This window comes from Macaca fascicularis, chromosome 10, assembly GCF_037993035.2.
Source record: "Macaca fascicularis isolate 582-1 chromosome 10, T2T-MFA8v1.1".
In the NCBI taxonomy this organism is placed as follows: domain Eukaryota; kingdom Metazoa; phylum Chordata; class Mammalia; order Primates; family Cercopithecidae; genus Macaca; species Macaca fascicularis.
In genome coordinates, this window is record NC_088384.1 from 67,270,996 (window position 1) to 67,291,339 (window position 20,344).

The 20,344-nt window shown below is 40.6% G+C and overlaps 1 protein-coding gene and 1 non-coding gene across 4 annotated transcripts; both read right to left on the reverse strand.

Annotated features, from left to right (window-relative positions):
• Window positions 1-2,184: 2,184 nt before the first annotated feature.
• On the reverse strand, window positions 2,185-18,881 carry NAA20 (N-alpha-acetyltransferase 20, NatB catalytic subunit). Of its 3 annotated transcripts, none has more exons than XM_045362416.2 (6): window positions 18,754-18,881; window positions 13,777-13,801; window positions 10,533-10,623; window positions 9,365-9,500; window positions 3,309-3,454; window positions 2,185-2,849 (listed from the first exon to the last, which is right to left on the reverse strand). In XM_045362416.2, exons 1-6 carry the CDS (start codon window positions 18,804-18,806, stop codon window positions 2,764-2,766), a joined length of 537 nt encoding a protein of 178 aa, XP_045218351.1. In that variant the 5' UTR covers window positions 18,807-18,881; the 3' UTR covers window positions 2,185-2,763. The 3 variants fall into 3 exon arrangements, with proteins under 3 accessions (XP_045218351.1, XP_073860768.1, XP_005568288.1); XM_074004667.1 differs by having other exon boundaries at window positions 18,514-18,881; XM_005568231.4 differs by lacking the exon at window positions 3,309-3,454.
• LOC123567401 (U6 spliceosomal RNA) lies at window positions 2,535-2,641 on the reverse strand. The gene has a single exon (XR_006690310.2). It is a non-coding gene; the product is annotated as a U6 spliceosomal RNA (small nuclear RNA).
• Window positions 18,882-20,344: the final 1,463 nt, after the last annotated feature.

The window sequence follows — 20,344 nt, forward strand, 5'->3', positions numbered from 1 at the left end:
CAGACTTGAGTTCATTTCCCAGCTCTGCCACTCGTGATTATATAACTTAATTTTCATTTTGCTCATTCACAAAATGGGCCAATACTTTGACAACTCATTTTGAAGATTACATTATAAAAGGAATATACCTGGTGGGTGCATAGTAAGTGCTCAGTAAAGTGTTTGTTCTAAGCCACTTTTAAAAATAGTTTCATTCTTTGTAGAATTAAATGTGAGTGGATTAATTTACCTTACCTTATTACTAGTGGCCAGTTACATTAAGTGCTTTTTAGAACATTATTTGGAAAAAAATTTGCAGTGATTCTATTTCTGAACAAGGTTCAGAAAACATTGTTTACCAAGAGGAATTTAGTCTAATTTCAGTTAGGCACTCATCAGTTCTCCAGAGTGAGTTTGTAATAGCTTGTTTAAAGAATAATGGCTTGTTTACATGTGTGCTATGAAAAATGATGTCCCATGTTCACACAAATTTGGGAAAATCTGGACTAAGACTTAAGTCTCGCTAATCAAATCTCTTTACAGTTAGGCTTCTGTACATTATGTATCTCCGGTAGCAATGTTGCTATATTATTTCCCAAACTTAGTGGACAATGGAGTAATTTCTACCTAGAGTACCAGTAAACATCTCCCAGTGTGCTATAGTAGAAAATGTCTACTCCTCACTGCTGACATGTTAAACTCACTCTTGGTTTACAGCACGTGTAGAAACACCTAAGGTAGCTCTATGCTAAATAATGAAGAGTAGCACAAGAATGAATATATTTGCTGATATGTTGCTCACATTCTCAAGCAAAAATTTGACTACATTAACCGATCTGAGAGTTTTCCTTTAACCTGGACTGTGTTTCTCAAGCATATTTTTTCTTTGTTCACTGCCCAAGGACTAGAACTATATTTTTAAGGTTGTTTTCCCCTAAAAGGACCTTTAGTAAGCAAATTGATGATTAAATGTGCACATGTCTCATTCACCCAAGGAATAAAGCTACTTCGTAATGTTACTAAATTTTATCTTGAAAATAACATACAGTGTTTAAGGATGGAAGAAAATAGGACTGTTGAGATAAAAGGCAAATCTGTTTTCATCCTGACTGCTTTAGTCACTGGACCAGCATCAGCTGCTGCGGTGTCAGATCACATCTCAAGTAGAGGTCTACCTAGTGAGTGAGCAGAACATCATCTTAATGAGGCCTTTGGCTCATCCAGTCAGGGAGTGAGATGAAAACAGGTCAGAATGCAAGTGACTTAATCACAGTCTTCCTAGAATTACCTGTTTATGTTGCATGTATGCATAAGAAAAAAATTCTGTCATGTTCCCAAGGTAGAATTGTAATAAGCATGTGCCAGTGTGAAAGCTGGAAGGGAAAAAGCTATTCTCTAACAGGAGAACATATTCACTTCTCTCCCACCCTCAACTCCACCAAAATAAATCCTTTCAATAGTAAAAGTTTAATAATTTGTGGGTTTTTCTTAAGTCTTTCACTAACTGGATATTTTCACATATTACAGAGGATGACACTACACATAAAATACATGGTTGGCCTATGCTATAGTTATATGACCTTTCTTTACGAATTATGTTCTTTTTCCTCTCTAAAAAAAAAAAATAACCTCAACAGTTTTTGTTTTTTTGGTGTTTTAGAAAGGCAGCATTTAAGTAAAGCATTGTGAAGAGGAGAAAAGATCTAGGACTAACAGTGTAACAGTATGAATGCAGGTGACTGGGAAGAATTTACTACACGATAAGAAGGGAGCTTCTTAAGTGTGCTGGGCAGTGATTGCTTCAGATGTGCATTTTTAAAATATTATGTATGGAAGTCACAATTTAATGGAAAAAACATATCCTGGATGATGACCTTTCACAATCCTGATTTGTTTTTTCTTTTTTTTTTTTTGAGGCAGGGTCTCACTCTGTTGCCTGAGCTGGAATGCAGTGGGACAATCTCAGCTCACTGCAACCTCCATCTCCAGGGTTCAAACAATTCTTGTGCTTCAGCTTCTGCATAGCTCGGATGCCCAGCTAATTTTTGTATTTTTTAGTATAGATGGTATTTTTAGTATAAATTTTGGCCAGGCTGGTCTCGAACTCCTGACCTCAAGCAATCAGCCCACCTTGGCCTCCCAAAGTACTGGGATTACAATCTGATTTAGTTTTACAAATGACTAACAAACTTCAGAAAACATTCATAGGGTCAACAATGTATTTTATTATACATCTTAGATTTATACATTTCATATATGCTTTTAAAGCTTCAATTAACAGTTCAATACAAAATTTAAAAACAAATATATGCAGCAGTGGTTCTCAGGCACAGAATTTAGGAGGAGACTGAAGCAAATCTTTTCACTAGCATACATACAGTGAGTATTATGAACCATGAGAGTGGGATGTTTCCTTCTGACCTAGCTGCCTTTTTGATTGAATTTTGTTAGTGAACAGCTTTAATAGGTATGACATTGCTAACTGGAAACAATGAGATTTTAAATAAATTGATAACCTGTATTTTCTTGAAGTCTTTTTTTTTTTTTTTTTTTTTTTAAATATGGAACGCTTCACAAATTTTCGTGTCATCCTTGCGCAGGGGCCATGCTAATCTTCTCTGTATCGTTCCAATTTTAGTATATGTGCTGCCGAAGCGAGCACTCTTGAAGTCTTTAAGACTTAAAATGATTACTTTTCTCCTAATAGAGCTCCAGAATCATCCAATGAAAATAATATTGTCCATAAAGTATCTAGAGTATCTGCCTAAGAACCACTGCCCAGGGTTATTCAATGTCTTCAGGCCTCACAGGATGAGGTAATGGTATGATGGATTTCTTCTCAGTGTCCCTGGAAAGTGCTTTCCTCATATCTGTAAAGAAGCAAAGTTTAATATAAACACTCAAATAACATATTCTATCAAATGTAAAGTGTATAGATAAAGTTCCCATAAGAGGTTTTATCCCCTACCCCTACTTCCACCAGATTCTAAGCAAAATGTATTTATAAATAAGTCGCCCAACTGCCAAGTATACCAGATGCTAACCAAACCTCACCCAGGATTCAGCTCACAATACACGTTCTTTCTTGTTATTAAAATAATATGTATGTAACATAGTAAAACAGTAATGTACAGAAATTAACCATTGGCTAGTTAATAGGTAAGTTAATTATTACTAATAGGTTCATAAAGGTAGGTTGAGGGAGATTTAATATTAAAGTCAAATATGATTCTTCTACATTTATTAAAATAATCAAAGACTACAATCTGTAGAATGAATGTAACTGTTTCGACTTCTTCTTGAGGATACTGCCATGGAAGGGAGCTTACCATAAGCGTCCTCATCAGGCTCCCCGTTGCTGGCCGAATAGTACTCTATGACCGTCCTATATACACTGTAGCCCAACTGCTTGTACATGTTAACTGCAACTTGGTTAGATACTCTTACAAAGAGATCGACAAAAAATCCACCCTTTCTTTAAAAAAAAAAAAAAGGAAAATGTTAGAATGTGAAACACCCTAGAAAGTAATAGATACATATTTTTTTAAAACATGTGTTTTTACCTTGCTCTGACTACTACTCAGAATGGTAGTAATAGGACTTTGTAGCCGATTACATGGTAATAGAAATTTGTATTACTTAGGATTTATGACAATTACTTTGCAGTATAAGATGACTATATGCATACTAGCATTTCAAAAGCTGCAACACGTTTTCTTAAAAGATAAACTCAAGGCATTTGTTCTATAAATTCACCACTTATTACAGTTTCTCCTGTTGATGAAGTTTACATACATGGAATCATATATTCTTTTGTCTTTTGCTTCTCTCAGTCAACTAACATTGTAAAAGCTTCAAGAGTGGCTGGGCTTGTGCACCACAAGTCATTCACGGTCCTGTTGATACACATTTCTGGCTTTTACTGTTACAAACGATGCTCCTATGAATACTTCTGTTGAGTGTCTCATGTAAGGTCTATAGCTAGGAGTCTCACTGTTGTGTCACAGGGCACATCTTCATTAGTTAATGCCAAACTGTTTTCCCAACTGGCTTGTACCAACTCACTCTCGCACAGAAGTGAGTAAGCCTCCATTCCACAGCAGCAAGGCTTGGTGCATCAGATGTTTTTATTTTTGCCAATCTTACAGTGTAACTATATCTCAGATTTTAGTTTGTATTTGCAATTACTAACGATGTTGAATATATTTCTGTTGGTTGGCCATTTAGATTTCTCCTTCTGTACAGTACTTAAATCTTTCACACAGTTTTTCCCCCGCTACAGTTCTCTATGTATTGTGAATATTCAGTACTGTGTAATGTCTTTGCAAATATCTTTTTCCAGTTTGTGGTTTGTCTTGTCATTATCTTTATGGTATCTTTTGATAAAAAAAGTTACTTCACTTCAGTGAAGCTGAATATATGATGGCCTTTTTAAAAAGCCCTACACTAAGGCCACAGAGACACTCTGCCATATTCAATTCAAAAGACTTCTTAGCTTTACTTTCACATCTAGGTTTTTAATAAATCTGGAGTTGATTTGTGTATGGAATAGTGGTAATCTGGGAAATTTTTTTTTCCCATAGGGACATCCAATTGTCCAACCACCTTTACTGAAAAGTCTATCTTCATACTACTGATGTGCAGTGCCTCCTTTGCGGTATGTTAAAGTCCATATATTCTCGGGTCTGTTTCTCAAATTCTGTAGCACTGGTCTAGATAACTACAGCACTAAGATACAGTCTCACTCTTTACAGTCTGATACCTGGAGGGGGCACATCACCCATTTTGCTGCTATTCAAGAATATCTTGTCTCTTTTTTGCTCTTTCTATTCCTCTATATGTTTCAGAGTCAGCTTAACAAGTACTATAAAAAATACTTGGGATTTTGACTGCAGTTACATTGGAACTGTGGTCAATTACCTGTTTTACTGTATCCTCTAATCCAGTGATAGTTTATCACTCCACTTATCAGGGCTACTTTAATATCTCTCAAAAAAGTTTTTAAAATGTCAGAGGTCTTGCATAGCACTTGCTAGATTCTTAAGTATTTAATATTTTTTCATGCTATGGCATCTTTTCTAAATTTTACTGTTTGTAAATATATAAATACCATTGATTTTTTATACTGACTTTATATCCAACAACCTTGCCTACCTTTAATTCTAAACATTTATTTCTAGATTCTTGTGGATTTTATATTTGTATAATATCTGTGCAAAATAAGTTTTGTTTCCTCTCATATGTAAATACAATTGCTTTTTATACTGACTTTATATCCAACAACTTTGCCTACCTTTTATTAATTCTAAATATAGATTCTTATGGATTTTATATTTGTATAATCGTATCTGTGCAAAATAAGTTTTGTTTCCTCTCAATCCTCCTATTGTTTATTGTTTCCTGCTTTCCTGCACTGTCTATAATTTCTAGTAAATTACTGAAGAGGGACTAACTTGTCCCTGATTTCAAAAGGAAAGCATTCAATGTATCACTACTAAATATATTTACTACAGATTTCTTGTAGATATTTTTCAGGTTAAGGAAGTTCCCCCTTTCTATTTCCTAGTTTGCTAACAGTTTTTATCAGGAAAGAATATTGGATTTTATCAAGTTTGCTGCACTTTCTAAAATAACCAGTGTTCTCCTTTAGTGTAAAGTTGAAACCACCTTGTTTCTGATGTGTCATCCTATTTATGTAGTGCCAAATCCATTTTGCTAAGTATTTTTCCGGGATTTTGCATCTGAGTGAGATCTTCCTCAAATTTTCCTTTTCCATATTTTGTCAAGTATTGTTATCAGAGTTATCCTCGCCTTAAAAAATAAGTTGAGGAATGTTCCCTTTTTTAGCTTGTGCAATATAGTTTCTGTAAAAGTGACCTTTCAGTTGTTATTTCTTAAATGTTTGGTAAAATTGGCCAGAGAAGCCACAGCTTTCTTCGTGAAAAGATTTTGGGCTACTGATTGAAATTCTTTAGGGCAGGGGTTGGCTCACAACCTATTTTGCTACTGCCTTCAAGCTAAGAATGGTTTTTGCAATGGTTGTTAAATAACAAACAAACAAAAAACTATGTAACCAAGACTTTAGGTGGCCTGTAATGCCTGAATATTTACTATCTGACCCAGAAGAAAATTGCTGATTCTTGTTCTATAGGCTTGACAAATTTCTATCTCATTGTTCTATCAGGAAAAAAAGCGTGTCTCAATCTCACATTATAATAATAATTTGTCTATTTCTCCTTGTAGTTTTGTCAATTTGTGCATTTTTACTTTGAAATATTGTCACTGGGTATATATCATTTTAAACCGCTATTTTTTTTTTTTTTTTGAGATGGAGTCTTGCTTGTTGCACAGGCTAGAGTGTGATGGCATGATCTTGGCTCACGGTAACCTTTGCCTCCCAGGTTCAAGCAATTTTCTGGCCTCAGCCTCCCAAGTAGCTGGGATTACAGTCACGTGCCACCACGCCTGGCTAATTTTTGTATTTTTAGTCGAGACAGGATTTCACCATGTTGGCCAGACTGGTCTGGAACTCCTGACTTCAAGTGATCACCTGTCTTGGCCTCCCAAAGTGCTGGGATTACAGTCATGAGCCACCACTCCCAGTCTTGTTACTTCCTTGATTAAATATTTTATCAATATGCAATGACCCTTTTTTACACTGGTAATAATTATTCAACTATAATTTAACTACTATTAATAAGTATTCTAACTTCCTTCTGGTTAGAATTTGCAAGGTAATTTAAAAATTTACTTTCAAACCTGCACGTTATGCACATGTACCCTAGAACTTAAAGTATAATAATAAAAAAAAATTTACTTTCAATCTTTCTGTATTAAAAATATTTTAATATATTTTACACATATTTCCTGTAAACAATACAGATGGCCTTTGTCTTTTAAATAGAGTCATCATAGCCGGCAGGACGTGGTGGTGGGTGCCTGTAATCCCAGCTACTCGGAGGGTGAGGCAGGAAAATTGTTTGAGCCTGGGAGGCGGAGGTTGCAGTGAGCCGACATCATGCCACTGCACTCCAGCCTGAGCAACAGAGCGAGACCCCGTCTCAAAAAATAATAATAAATAAAGTCCTAAGGCCATTAACATTTACTGTTGTAATTACTGACAGTATTTGGATTCTTAGCTACCATTTTATTTCATGCATTTTGTTTTGCCGGTTTAGTTTCCTTTTTCTCTTCTTTGGGGTTGATTTCTATCATTCAATTTTTCTTCTCCTCTACTTGTTTGGTTTCTATTTTTAATGTATACATTGTATACACTATGTATACATGTATATAAGCATATAATGTATACAAGCATGTGTATATATATTATGTATGTATATATGTATACAAACCCCTACAAATAAAGATTACTTAAATCTTAGCAACTAGTCTCAAATAACGAAGGCTTAGAAACTGGAAGGGAAGAGAGCATAGTGGTTTTCTACTCAGAGAGAGAATCTATCATATAAATACCTTAAATTATATGTGGAAGGTCATAGCTAGTTACAACCCACTTTCTTTTATTATACTTTAAGTTCTGGGATACACGTGCAGAATGTGCAGGTTTGTTACATAGGTATACACATGCCATGGTGGTTTGCTGTACCCATCAACTTGTCATCTACATCATTAGGTATTTATAATTCTATCCCTCCCTTAGACCCCCACCCCCGACAGGCCTCAGTGTATGATGTTCCCCTCCCTGTGTCCATGTGTTCTCATTGAACAACCCACTTTCTAACTCCCTGTTCACTATACAATAATGCCAAATACTTTTTTTTCAACATAATGCCATTAATAAATGTGTATAAACTATAATCATGCTAAAAATTTTCTTCCCTTCTTTGTTTGGTCTAGGGAGAACTTGAAAAAAATCTTAAAGATTAGCACTCTTCTTTTTCAGCTAACACAACTTCTTCTCTTCTCTGAAGGAGTTTGAGCTCCTTTTGCCTCTAATTTGGCTTGAAGCCTTTGTCAGGCCACAGTTACTTCTTTAAAACTTGCCTTTATTAAATCTAATAATTAAGTGGAAATTAAGCTCAAGAACCCTCAGCAACTATTCTCTTTCCTACCACACTTTTAGGAAATTACAGTGGAGAAAGAAATGGCAGCTTGACAACAGGTCAAGCTTATACACACCTCTCTCTTCTAGAATGAAGATACAAGGAGGGGCTTTCTCTTCTATTTATTGTATTACACGACAATGAAGAGGTTTGATATATACAACATGTCTCTTAAAAAAAAAAAAAAAAAGATGCCATGCTGGCAGTTCGCGAACTGTGCACTTAGGTGCCCTAAAGTGTCCCAAACTCATACAGCCACCAAAGGATATTTCGAATGTTCAGGAAAAACAGCAAAACCTTACACGTCAGATATTGGGAAACTAGTTTGAAGTAGTTCACAAGTTCGACATTAGATCATACTACATTCCTCTTAATGACATAATATTTCTATGAAGCTGAGTTTCTGGCAGTTGCTGTGATTAAAAAAAATATTAGGGCCAGGCACAGTGGCTCACGCCTGTAATCCCAGCACTTTAGGAGGCTGAGACAGGCAGATTAGGAGGTCAGGAGATCGAGACCATGCTGGCTAACACAGTGAAACCCCGTCTCTACTAAAGAATACAAAAAATTAGCTGGCATAGTGGCAAGCGCCTATAGTCCCAGCTACTCGGGAGGCTGAGGCAGGAGAATAGCATGAACCCAGGAGGCGGAGCTTGCAGTGAGCCAAGATTGTGCCATTGCACTCCAGCCTGGGTGACAGAGCAAGACTCCGTCTCAAAAAAAAAAAAAAAAAAAAAAAAGAAAACCAATGGGAAACAGGAATGCAGGTGGTTGTGTCAAGTCATCTAACGTCCAACAGGTATACACATCTCATTAGTAGCTAGCCATAGTTATTTAAGAATGAAATAAAAATATTTCTTCATTTTTTTTTTCTAAATGGCTATTAGTTGTTAGGCTATAAATACTTATTAAACAGTTAGAATATAACTGCTTAAAACTGAACTATTTTCTTTTGGCCAAGAAGCACTGTTAAAAATTTATTCAGATGCCAAGGCAATGTTAACAGATATTAGGAGTGTGTGCCACAGTGGCAGGAACACTAAGAGAAACGTCGAGAGCTAGCCTTTGGAACTGATTCCACCAATTCCTCGGCTTATAGGCCTACAGCGGGTCACTGCAATACTTTGCCTTAATTTCCTCATTGGCAAAATAGAAACAATTATCACTTTGACTATGTGACAGAATTGTTGTAAGGACTATTGGAGATGGAGGAACATGAAATTCCTGTAAACTGTAAAGCATGACAGTTATTCAGCCCGAAGGGGAAAAAAATGGTTAGGGGTCCACAAATCCCTAAGTGTATTTGAAAAACTGAATCTCACCTTTCTGAAATCTCCTCTAGTAACTCCATAAGTTTAGCAGCCAAACCAAGGCGTCGAAATTCTGGGGCAACAGACAGAGCTGTGACGTGCCCGTGCCATTCTTCCCTGGCTACTGAGCCTTCTGCTTTACCCATAACTGCCAACAACAACAAAAATCACATTCAGTAACTAGACACTGATTTACACATAAATATACAATTACTGTTCGGTACATTTTTATTACAAAGGAAACTGATAACGAAGTTTTTAAGTACCACCTGAGGTCATCCAGCTAACAGTGCTTTTATTTGAAATTCACTTGTAAATGTAATACTATATGTAGTTCTAAAATCAGAATTAGAACAAAAAAGAATGATATACTTAAAAACACAACTAATTTTGAAAAAAGAACCAGAGTATGTATTTTTTCAAATAGCTACATTTCATATGGGTGTGGATATATGTGGGTACATGTGGATATACATATATAGTTCAGAACTAAAGGTTTTGTTAGTAATGCTAACTCAATGAGGATGCTATGATGCCTGCATTATATACTAAATAAACCATGTAGAATTTTAACAAAAGTATAGAAAGAAAGATTTTTTTTTTAGAGATGGAGTCTCGCTGTGTCACCCAGGCTGGAGTGCAGTGGAATGATCTCAGCTCACTGCAAGCTCTGCCTCCGGGGTTCAAGTGATTCTCCTGCCTCAGCCTCCTGAGTAGCTGAGATTACAGGCGTGTGACACCACGCCCAGCTAATTTTTTGTATTTTTAGTAGAGGCGAGCTTTCACCATTTGGTCAGGCCGATCTCGAACTCCTGACCTCAAAGGATCCGCCTACCTCAGCCTTCCAAAGTGCTGGGATTACAGGCGTGAGCCACTGCACCTGGCCTTAGAATGAAAGATTTTTTTTTTTTTTATTAGAATGAAAGATTTTTTTTTTTTCTATTAGAATGAAAGATTTAAGAAGACTAAGACCATGTCTGTCTGGTTCACTGCCGTTATCGCCTGGGCCTAGCACAATGCCCAAAACAGAGAAGAGATCAGTAAGTTGTTGAATTGTTGAAGAGGAAATAAAATTACAAGCATCACGATTATATTCCAATTCTGCAGTCTAAAGCAATTGGTTGAAATCTGTATTAAAATATTTACCTACTCCACAAAATATTAGTGGTATTATACTTACTATAACCCATTAATTCTCCACCAGGTGCCTCTGCAACTATGAAATACTCTGGCCAGTGGGCGAGGTACTGTAAGTAGAAAGGAATCCCATACTAGAGTCCTGTTAAGGAGTGTGAAAAGTAATGGACAGTAAAAAGTTCTTCATTAAGAGATATTGTAAAAAAAAGTTTCCTTTACAAAGTATACTGTTACTTTATCCCCAGCTCTATATGAGTTCTATAATCATACATACCATTACATGAAACATTTAGGTTATCATTGATTTTTAACAAAATTGCCTGGACATACAGCCTCAAGTGTGGAATGGTGATAGCACTGTCTAATAGAAAGCAGAGAATCAGGACCCCGAAGTTCTACAGTCTACTTCCCTACTGACCATACCATATCTAAATCTCTCCATTTATCACCTGATATTATCTGTTAGCGGTCTGCCTCCTCTTAGTCTATGAATGTCATGTTCCCTCTATCCCTGGTGCCTGGTACACAGTAGATGCTCAATACATTGATGGTTGCATAATTGCACTGAAAAATTAATGGCTAGTTCCTACTTTGACTTCAGCTATGAGACTGTAAAATAACTTTACAACCTAAGTCCTTCCAGAGCCAACTTAATTACCCAGTTTTTCCTCTCCACTGATTCAAATCCTGCATTTCTAGTAATGCAGATAAAAGCTGACTTAAGGAATCAACTATGTTAACAGTAAATGCCTGAATAATTTGCTCATGACTTAACTCTTCAACCTTGGGATGTCCTTACTGACATGTAATCATTCCTACATTTCTCTTCTTTTTACTCTGTACTTTAATGGATGAAAATATATTTCTTGTTAGTATAAACTTTCTGATGCAATTTATCAGAGGACACCATCAATCATACAGAAATATATTTTTAAGTTCCTGGAAAACCTGTTCAGTGTGAAATTCTTCAAAATCTCCTGTGAAGGACCATCATTATTTTGAATACCCTTCAAATACAACCCTTAACATGGCAGGCCAGCCAGTCTTCCTGCCAGCCAGCCTCTGACATACACCACAACCATCTCTCCTGTGGCTAACGGAGGAGTCCCAGACACCCCTCCCTCCCATCGACCTCTAGGACCCAACAGGTTACTTTCAAATATAGGCTCACCTGGATTATGGGACTTTCATTGTACATTTTAAATGTCACTGGAAGCACACCATATAAACCAATTTGCATCCTAAAATTCTTCCAAATTTTTGTCATTCAAAATTCTTCAAAAATCTTTTTTTTAAGTGGTGATATCATTAGTCATAATTTTAAAAGTCCAGATGAACACTGTGGAGATTTTTTGCTTTTCCCATTCAGTTTTGTTTCTGATATGTAGTACTGCTGCCTGCCTGTACCTGTAAGTAATTTTTACTGCTGTATAGTATTTCCTTATGTGAAGAGACACCTTAAATAGCCTGTATCCTGACAATGGACACCTGGGTCATTTCCAGTTTCCCAAAAAAATGTCTGAAATCCTTCTTCAGTACAGCTTAATTTACTTCACCATCTCCTGATTGTTGTGTGTGAATCTTACTCCAAATGCTTAGTAACTCTCCTGCAATAAATAATTTTTGTAATGGTATAACTCAGGGGTTAGCAAACTTTTTCTGTAAAAGGCCAAATAGTAAACATCCTAGGCTTTGTGGGCCATACAGTCCCTGCTGGAACTACTCAAACTGCAAAAGCCACAGAAAAAAAATATAAATTAATGAGCATGGTGTCCCAATAACATTTTATTTACAAAACAGGCAGTGGGCCAGATTTGGCCTATGGGCCTTTTGTCAACCACTGACAAACTGCCTCTATTTCTTCTTATTTTTGGCTTTCAGAAAATGGAATTACTGTTTCCAAAGTGCCTTCCGGAAAGATAATAGCAACTTACATTGTCACTAGCAATTTATGAGAATGTTCCTCTCACCTCACCATCATCAGCACTGAGGTGTATCATTTTTTTAAATCTTAGCTGATACCTAAAATATGGCATCTCATTTTGGTTTTAGTTTACATGTCTTTTGACCAATGAGACTGAACTCCTAATACCTTCTTTAAGCTCCTATATGCCCTCTTTTGATAAATTACCGGTTAGCAGAACCCTCCTACCCACCTATAGTAGACATGGAACATAACCCAGAATCCGAACTTTGTGTTGCAAGCCACTAGAGATGTGGGGTTATCTGTTACAACAGCATAACCAGAGTACCCTATCTTCACATCTTTGCCCCATTTTTCCTTTAGGACAATAATAGACACTGCTCATTGTTACCTCAAATCCTTTATTCACTTTAGTAACAAGTCCCAATTTATAAAGCGGGGCACATTTCTGGACTCTAGATAGGATTCAGTAGACAGGTGGAACATGAAACAGGTGCTGGTCAAGGAGACAGAGCAGGGCTGTGCGGCATTTCCCAAAGGTACTCTTTTTTTTTTTTTTGAGATGGAGTCTCGCTCTGTAGCCCAGGCTGGAGTACAGTGGCGTGATCTCCGGTCACTGCAACCTCCGCCTCCCGGGTCCTGGTTCAAGCAATTCTCCTGCCTCGGCCTCCTGAGTAGCTGGGATTACGGAGTGCACCACCATGCCTGGCTAATTCTTGTATTTTTATTAGAGACGGACGGGGTTTCACCATGTTGGCCAGGCTGGTCTTGCACGCCTGACCTCGTGATCTGCCTGCCTTGGCCTCCCAAAGTGCTGGGATTCCAGGCTCAAAGGTACTCTTAAAAGGGAAGAACACCCTCACCTCCCCCTCTGTTGATTCTGCTGCCGGAAACATGGCTGTGATGCTGTTTGCTCTGGCAGCATCTGGAACAAGATTACAGCCACTCTGTAGAGTGCTTAACCTGCAGAGAGCCTGGCTGCTGGTGTCTTCATGGAAGCATCACCTGCCTGGGACTGCTTATCTCCAGACTTTGTTCACACTAAAGAGATGAAGCCACCTTGCGGAAGTCACTGTGCTTTCTGGTGAATATAGCTATGCTGACTCCTGAGGGGTGAGGTTGGCAGGGGAGCTGGGATGTTACAAATTTCTACTATATTAACAGTTTGTCAGCAGATCTAAGACAACTCTCGTTCTCAGTGTCATTTTTAAAAATTGCTTTCAGTGTTGCTTATGATGTTTCCTGACCTACAAGTTTTTAAATTTTTCAGTACTCCTCTGTGTTTCCTTTCATTTCTCTATTTTCTTTATTCTCAGTAAATCTTCATTCAACCTTTTTTTTTTTTTTTTGTAAAAAAGGATACAGTTTCTGTAAGCGGATCCAAGTTACTGAAAGAAACAAGAGAAATGTCAATAGTAAGCAGCGTTTACAATAACCAGTTGAAATAAGCCTGCTAAAGCTAACAATAATAACGCCACAAGGAAAACAAACCATGTTTCATCAACAATTTTAAGGCCAACTTTAGGGCTGAGGAAGATGATTTAATCTACCTAATAGCCATAATAAGCTGTCACAGCAACTATTAGGGTGTTTATACATTTTTTCATTTAACTGCTACTTGCTTCTTTAAAATTTAAGTTAATAAATCTACATCTCGCATTTTCTAAGTGGCAATAAATTGCTAATGGAACTGGGGATCAACTAGGGATGTAGCTCGCAGAGACGGAAGGTCAAACTCGCCCACTACAGCATCTAACCCCATGGATCCTCCCTGCCTGTGTCTGGGTCTTCCCTGACAATTGCTCCTTTATTCTACCCTGTAAATGTGGTCACTCCCACCACTCGGTTTTTGCTCCCCACTCCTATTCTACACTCCCACCTCCCTGTCCCCACCATCCCCATTCCTATGTGTTCAATCACGTGTTCTTGGTGGATGCCTCCCAACCTGGCTCTGCTGCTGTGGGCGCTTCAACCAGCACATCCCAGCACACCATTCCCGAATCTGCATTCTGAAAACCCACCTCCTTCGTCCCCTCACTTCCCTATTCAATCAGTGGAGCCGTTATTTTGTCAGGCTCAAAACCAGCTACTTTTCGATTGTTCTCCTCCAATTTCTAGTCAAATTCTCCTTTGAGACCCACAGCGATGCTAGTCATATCATATTCTGTAGTCCAGCAGTTCCTAAACTTTTTGGTTTCAGAACTCCTTCACACTAAAAAGTTACTGAGGACCCCAAAGAACTTTTGTTTATATGGGTAATCTACTGATATTTAAAACTTTTTAATATTCACTCAAAAATAATAAATCAATTACACGTTAACACAAATAACTTTACCAAAAAATCACTATACTTCCGAAAACAAGAAACAAAATCCAGTGACAACAATGGCATTGTTTTAACAATTCTGCAACGTCTTGCTTAAAAGACAACCGGATTCTCAAGCATTTGTTATGCTTGCTGCTGAAAGATCACACCTTGGGAAGCTCCACTGTGTACCTGTGAGGGAATGACAGTGGAAAAGGCAAAAAACCTTCTTAATACATCATGAAGATAGCTCTGACCTCACAGAATATCTGAAACAATCTTGGGGACCCCCAAACCCTGGCCCACACCTTGAGAATCACTGCTGTAATACAGTGCAGGGAGTCACTCCCACACTTCTCAACAACTGCTTCATGTCCTCTTGTCTGCCCACCCGCACCCCCACCTCCAGCCCCGCCATCTCAGGGGCTTCCTATTCCATCACGAGGAAAAGAACAGGAAGAAGAAGGCTTCACCAAAGTCCCCCCACCGAACCCACACACACAGGCATCTGCACCCATATGCTACTTGCTTTCCCGTCACCAGGCACGGAGTGCTGGCGAGAGACCCCCTCAGTACTCGGGACCCTCCTCCTGCAATTCTTTCCCTCCTGCATCTGCATCTTCAATTTCTCTTTCCTGGAAGAAACATATAAATATGATGTGCACTGAGCCATCAGCTGCTCTTGAACAGCTTCCCACTGCTGAGACAGCCTGAAACGCTGTCTTCACTCAGCTTCTGAGACCATGGGGTTTTCCTCTCACCTCACTGAGCCACGTGGTCTCCTTTACTTGAACACTTGATGCCCTACGGCGCCATCTTACAGCCTCTTTTTTCTACACTTGTGTTGACCCCCACATTTCCATCTTTAGCCCAGACCTAATCTTGAGACGTCCATGCCCAGATGCCTTCCTGGCCCCTCCACCTGGGTTTCTTGGTGTCCTTGGCAGAGAAGCTCAGGTCTTATGATGGCCTCTCCAAGTCCTGCCCTTCTGACTCTCTGCTATCATCCCCTTACCCTCCCACGCTCACTCTGTTCCAGCCACATGGCCTGCCTCCTATTTGAAACAGGGGTGTCTTCACTTACTGTTCCCTCTATTTGGAAGCTCCCCTGCCCCCCAGTATTCATGTAACTCATTCCTAACTTCCCCAGGTCTTTCTTCAAGGGCACTCTCCCTGACCCCCCACACTAAAGCTGAATCCCCACTCACTTCTAGCTTTCCTTCCCTGCTTCTATTTTCCTGTGTAACTGAACACTAAGCTCCACATGACTCCCCGCACTGTGTTAGAGCAGTGATTCCCAAGGTGTGGGTCAGGATTTGAGGGGGTCCCTAAAATTGTTTCAGGTGTTCTATGAAGTCAGCGCTACTTTATGATCCATTAAGGTGTTTAGAGGGGAAAATGTACATTCTATAAAGGCATCTTTTTGGTTATGTCTTGCTCATTGCTGTGTCTCTAGAACTGGCACACAGTAGGCACTCAAATATTTTTCCAAGAATAAAATATGTGTTAAATTAATTGCAGTGTTGTACATCCACGGATTCTTTCGATTCCGACTGCAACATCTAATATGAGTCATTCTCAGTTTTCTACCAAAATGCCCTAATCAAAGAGGCAAGTAAATAGAAAAAACGGGGAACCAGGTGTGGTGGCTCACACCTGTAATTCCAGCACTTTGGGAGGATAAGGTGGGAGAATCACTTGAGCCTGGGAGTTCCAGACCAGCCTGGGCAATAAAACAAGACCCTGTCTCTACAAAAAATTTTTTAAAATTAGTGGGGTGTGGCAGCACATGCCTGTAGTCCCAACTACTCGGGAGGCTGAGGCAGGAGGATTGCCTGGGCCTGGGAGCTTGAGACTAAAGCGACCTATGATTGTGCCACTGCACTCCCATCTGGGTGACAGAGCGAGACCCTGTCTCAAAAAATAAAAGAAAATGGGGAATAAATGGAGCTCCCCTACTGGCACATTCTGAAGAGGCCACGTGATTCTCTGAAATCTAATATTTTCTTGTAAGTGTTCCTGTGTTATTTCCTTTCTATTCATTTCCATGTAAAACAGTTGTCCTTTCCTAGATCTTCAGGTAAAACTGATTCCCCATAAGGCTTAACTTTTCTTGAAGCTTCAAGGCATCCTGTCACCTCCCATGCTGCACCTTCCAAACTGAAGCCTCTGCCAAGTCATCATCTCTGGGCCACTGCCAAAGCCTCCTGAATGGCTTACCTGCCCAGTTTACCTGCTCTCATCACATGACAGCCCACAGAGCTCAGTGGTTAAGAATTTGAATCCATCACCTAGAATCCACAGTGAACATTTTGCTACACTGGCTTCATCATCTCTCTCTGCCCATCTATCAATCCTAGATTCATTTTGAAAAACAATAGGGCAGTATGTGAAAACTAAGAACCAAGTGGTTCCGATTCAAGTGTCAGGAGGATAGAAAGGACTATGGGATGAGATGGTTGGGAACATTTCAAAGAGGGGTGAGCCTCTCCAGAGGCTCCAGGTGGGTTAAGACCCACTCCAGAGCAGTGGATCGCAAACGGAATGTGCGTTTCTAACATGGTCCCTGTGATCGGGGACCACATCTTTTAGAACCACTGCTCCAGAACCAATCTCCTTGGATGAAATTCCTTGCTTTACTCATCCCCACCTGGGCCAATTCACTTGTGCTTGCCATGCCTTGGTTTACTCATACACAAAATGGGGATGACAGCACCTCAAAGAATTGTGAGGATTAACTGGATTATTATGTGGGCACTCAGAACAGTGCAGGGAACAATGAGTTCAACACAAGTCACCGCAGCTATGAAGCTTAGACCAGACTGGCCCAACAGAAAATTCTTTTCACAGGATCAGGTCGAAACCCCTCCTGTTTCACCCATTTCTCCACGACTGCTCAGGGACAGAAAGCCACTAGATTCGCACTGACCCCAGTTGTCTAACCGCACTTCAAGTGTCCCCACTTTCATGCCCCGCTCCTTCTCTGGAACTTCCTTCTTCCTTATTTACCAATGTGTCACCCATCCTTCAAGGCTCACCCTCTCTTTGAAATGTTCCCAGCCATCTCATCCCATAGTGCTTTCTATCTTCCCGACACTGAATCAGAACCACTTGGTCCTTAGTTTTCACATACCGCCCTGTTGTTTTTTAAAGTGGATCTAGGACTCATAGATAGGCAGGAGAGAGATCAGTGTAGCAAAATCCCCAACTTTTCTAAATGTGTGGGAATCTTCATAATAAAACATTTTATTAAAAAAAAAAAAAGGTACCCGCAAATCAGAGGTCTGGCCTTAACTCGAATCCAAAGAGACTGCATCCAGGGCTCTGGGCACAGCGAGCCTCCCCTAAGATATGCCCTGACTCCTCACAGAGGAAAGGTGTCTACACCCGGGTGCGCAGCTACAGTAACTAAACTTGCAAACAGTAACCATGACTGAGACAGCATCCGCTGCCGGGAACACAGTGATCGGTGTTATTTCATTTAGATACAATTTAACCACGGCCACCAGGTGGGCTTCACCATGTACACATCCCAACAGCTGCTGACCAGCTTCCGATCCTCGCAAGCCCCCTCTGCGGCCGGGCCTTCGGCGGTGCCCACTACCCAGAAGAGGCGCGGCCCGGCCACGAGCCAGCAAGCAGTGGGGCAGGGCGAGGAGCCCAGGTGGTGGGCTCGAGGCCGCGCCCCAGCTCGCCCCATCACCCCAGTGCCTCCTGACAGCGACCACGAGCGGCGGCCCCAGCGCTGCCCCAGAACCCGCGAGCTAGCAGGGTCCAGAGACAAAGTTTGAGCACCTTGGCCAAGGTCGCCAAGGCCGGCGTGCGTCGACTCCAGGCCCACCTGTCCCTGGACCCTGTGGCCCCAGGGAGGCGCCCACGTCGGCCGGCGGGGGTGGTTCTCGCGGGTCCCCGCCCGGGCTTGGGGTTCGGCCGGGAGGGTGCGGCTGGGGCCGGAGCTGGCGGGGCTGGAGGTGGTGGGGCCGGAGGTGGCAGGGCCGGACCACGAGCGGCTGGCCCTAGGCGCGTGTCACTCACATGTTGTTGAAGCGGAACAGGTCGTCGCAGGTGAAGGCCCGTAGCGTGGTCATCGCGCCGCCGCCGCTTCCGAAGCCAGTTAGCCAAGACCCAGCGCCCGCCCCGCCGCCGGAAGTCTCCCGGAGTGCGGCCGCCGCAGAACCGAGCCGGACGGGGTATTGCTTCCGGGCTACGAGTTGCTCGGCAACGACAGCAGCGAAGCAGCTTCCTCTGGCGGCCGGCGGCGAGAATTGCCAGGCCGCTCCTGTAAGGCCTCCGGGGCTCTGGCTGCCCAGAACTTCGGAACCCCTCCTGGGAAGCGGCTGCAGAAAGCAGGCGGCGACACCTGGGAAGGAAAGAAGCTGCTGGTGATGCAGAAACCCAAGCAGAAGAGCAGGGTTCACAGCCACCCGGTGCTGCAGAGTAAATGAGGAATGGGAGAATTCATGACCCAGAGTCGCTTGTCCCAGTGATGCGAGTCGCAGATATCATCTTAAAATGTCAATACCACGTTTAAAACCAAAAAGAAGGCCGGGGGCGGTGGCTCACGCCTGTATTCCCAACACTGGGAGGCCGAGGCGGGCAGATCACTTGAGTTCAGTAGTTCGAGACCAACCTGGCCAAAATGGCGAGACCCGCTGTCTACTAAAAAGAAAAGAAAGAAAAGAAAAGAAAAGAAAAGAAAAGAAAAATTAGCTGGGCGTGGTGGCACGCTCCTGTAATCCCAGCTACTTGGAGGCTGAGGCAGGAGAATCGCTTGAACCCAGGAGGCGGAGGTTGCAGTGAGCCGAGATCTCGCCACTGCACTCCAGCCTGGGCGACAGAGCTAGACTCCGTCTCAAGAATAAATAATAAATAAATAAAAACAAAAAGAAATGTAAAATTGATTTTGATAGTACATTTTACCCATTTATTTTTCCTATTTAGGAAAAATATTTTTCCCTGACGCCACTTTATTATACCCGAAATATCATTTCAACATGTAACCAATCAATACTCAACATGTAATCAGTCAATTAAAAAATTAATGTGATATGTTACATTCTTTTTTGCAAAGACTTTGAAATCCGGTGTGTATACAATTGCAGTGCATTTCAATCTGAGAGAGTACCTGTCATCGGAAATGCTTGTTCTCTATTTAGATTTCATCAATGTATGGTTAAAAAGCAGATTCTCATATCCAAGTGGTTCCAAATATACTGTTTTCAAATCGCTGAATCAAACATCAGTTTTTAAATTTAAAGTAGTTAAAATTAAAAGTTAAAAATTCCTTTCTTCAGGCCAGACACAGTGGCTCACGCCTGTAATCCCGGTTACTTGGGAGGCTGAGGTAGGAGGATCATTTGAGCCCAGGAGGTAGAGGTTGCACTGAGCCATGATTGCACCACTGCACTCCAGCCTGGGTGACACAGCAAGACCCTGTCTCAACAAGATAAGATAAAAGAGAGATAAAATACATAAAGCAAGCAGGAATGCTGAAATGTATTTACATATAAGCATTAAACTGGTCAATATCCACAGAGCTGTAATCCACTGTCTCTGCTGGACACTGTATGACACCGTGCATTTGTATTTTATAGACAAAAATTTTCATTACTATCAATTTTCCTCA

Coding starts and splice junctions, on each gene's coding strand:
- NAA20 (XM_045362416.2), bottom strand. CDS start 18,806: ATGACCACGCTACGGGCCTTCACCTGCGACGACCTGTTCCGCTTCAAC. Junction 13,802..18,753: donor CTGTTCCGCTTCAACAACAT/GTGAGTGACACG, acceptor TGTTTCTTTCAG/TAACTTGGATCCGCTTACAG. Junction 3,455..9,364: donor CTAGAGGAGATTTCAGAAAG/GTGAGATTCAGT, acceptor TTTTTTTTAAAG/AAAGGGTGGATTTTTTGTCG.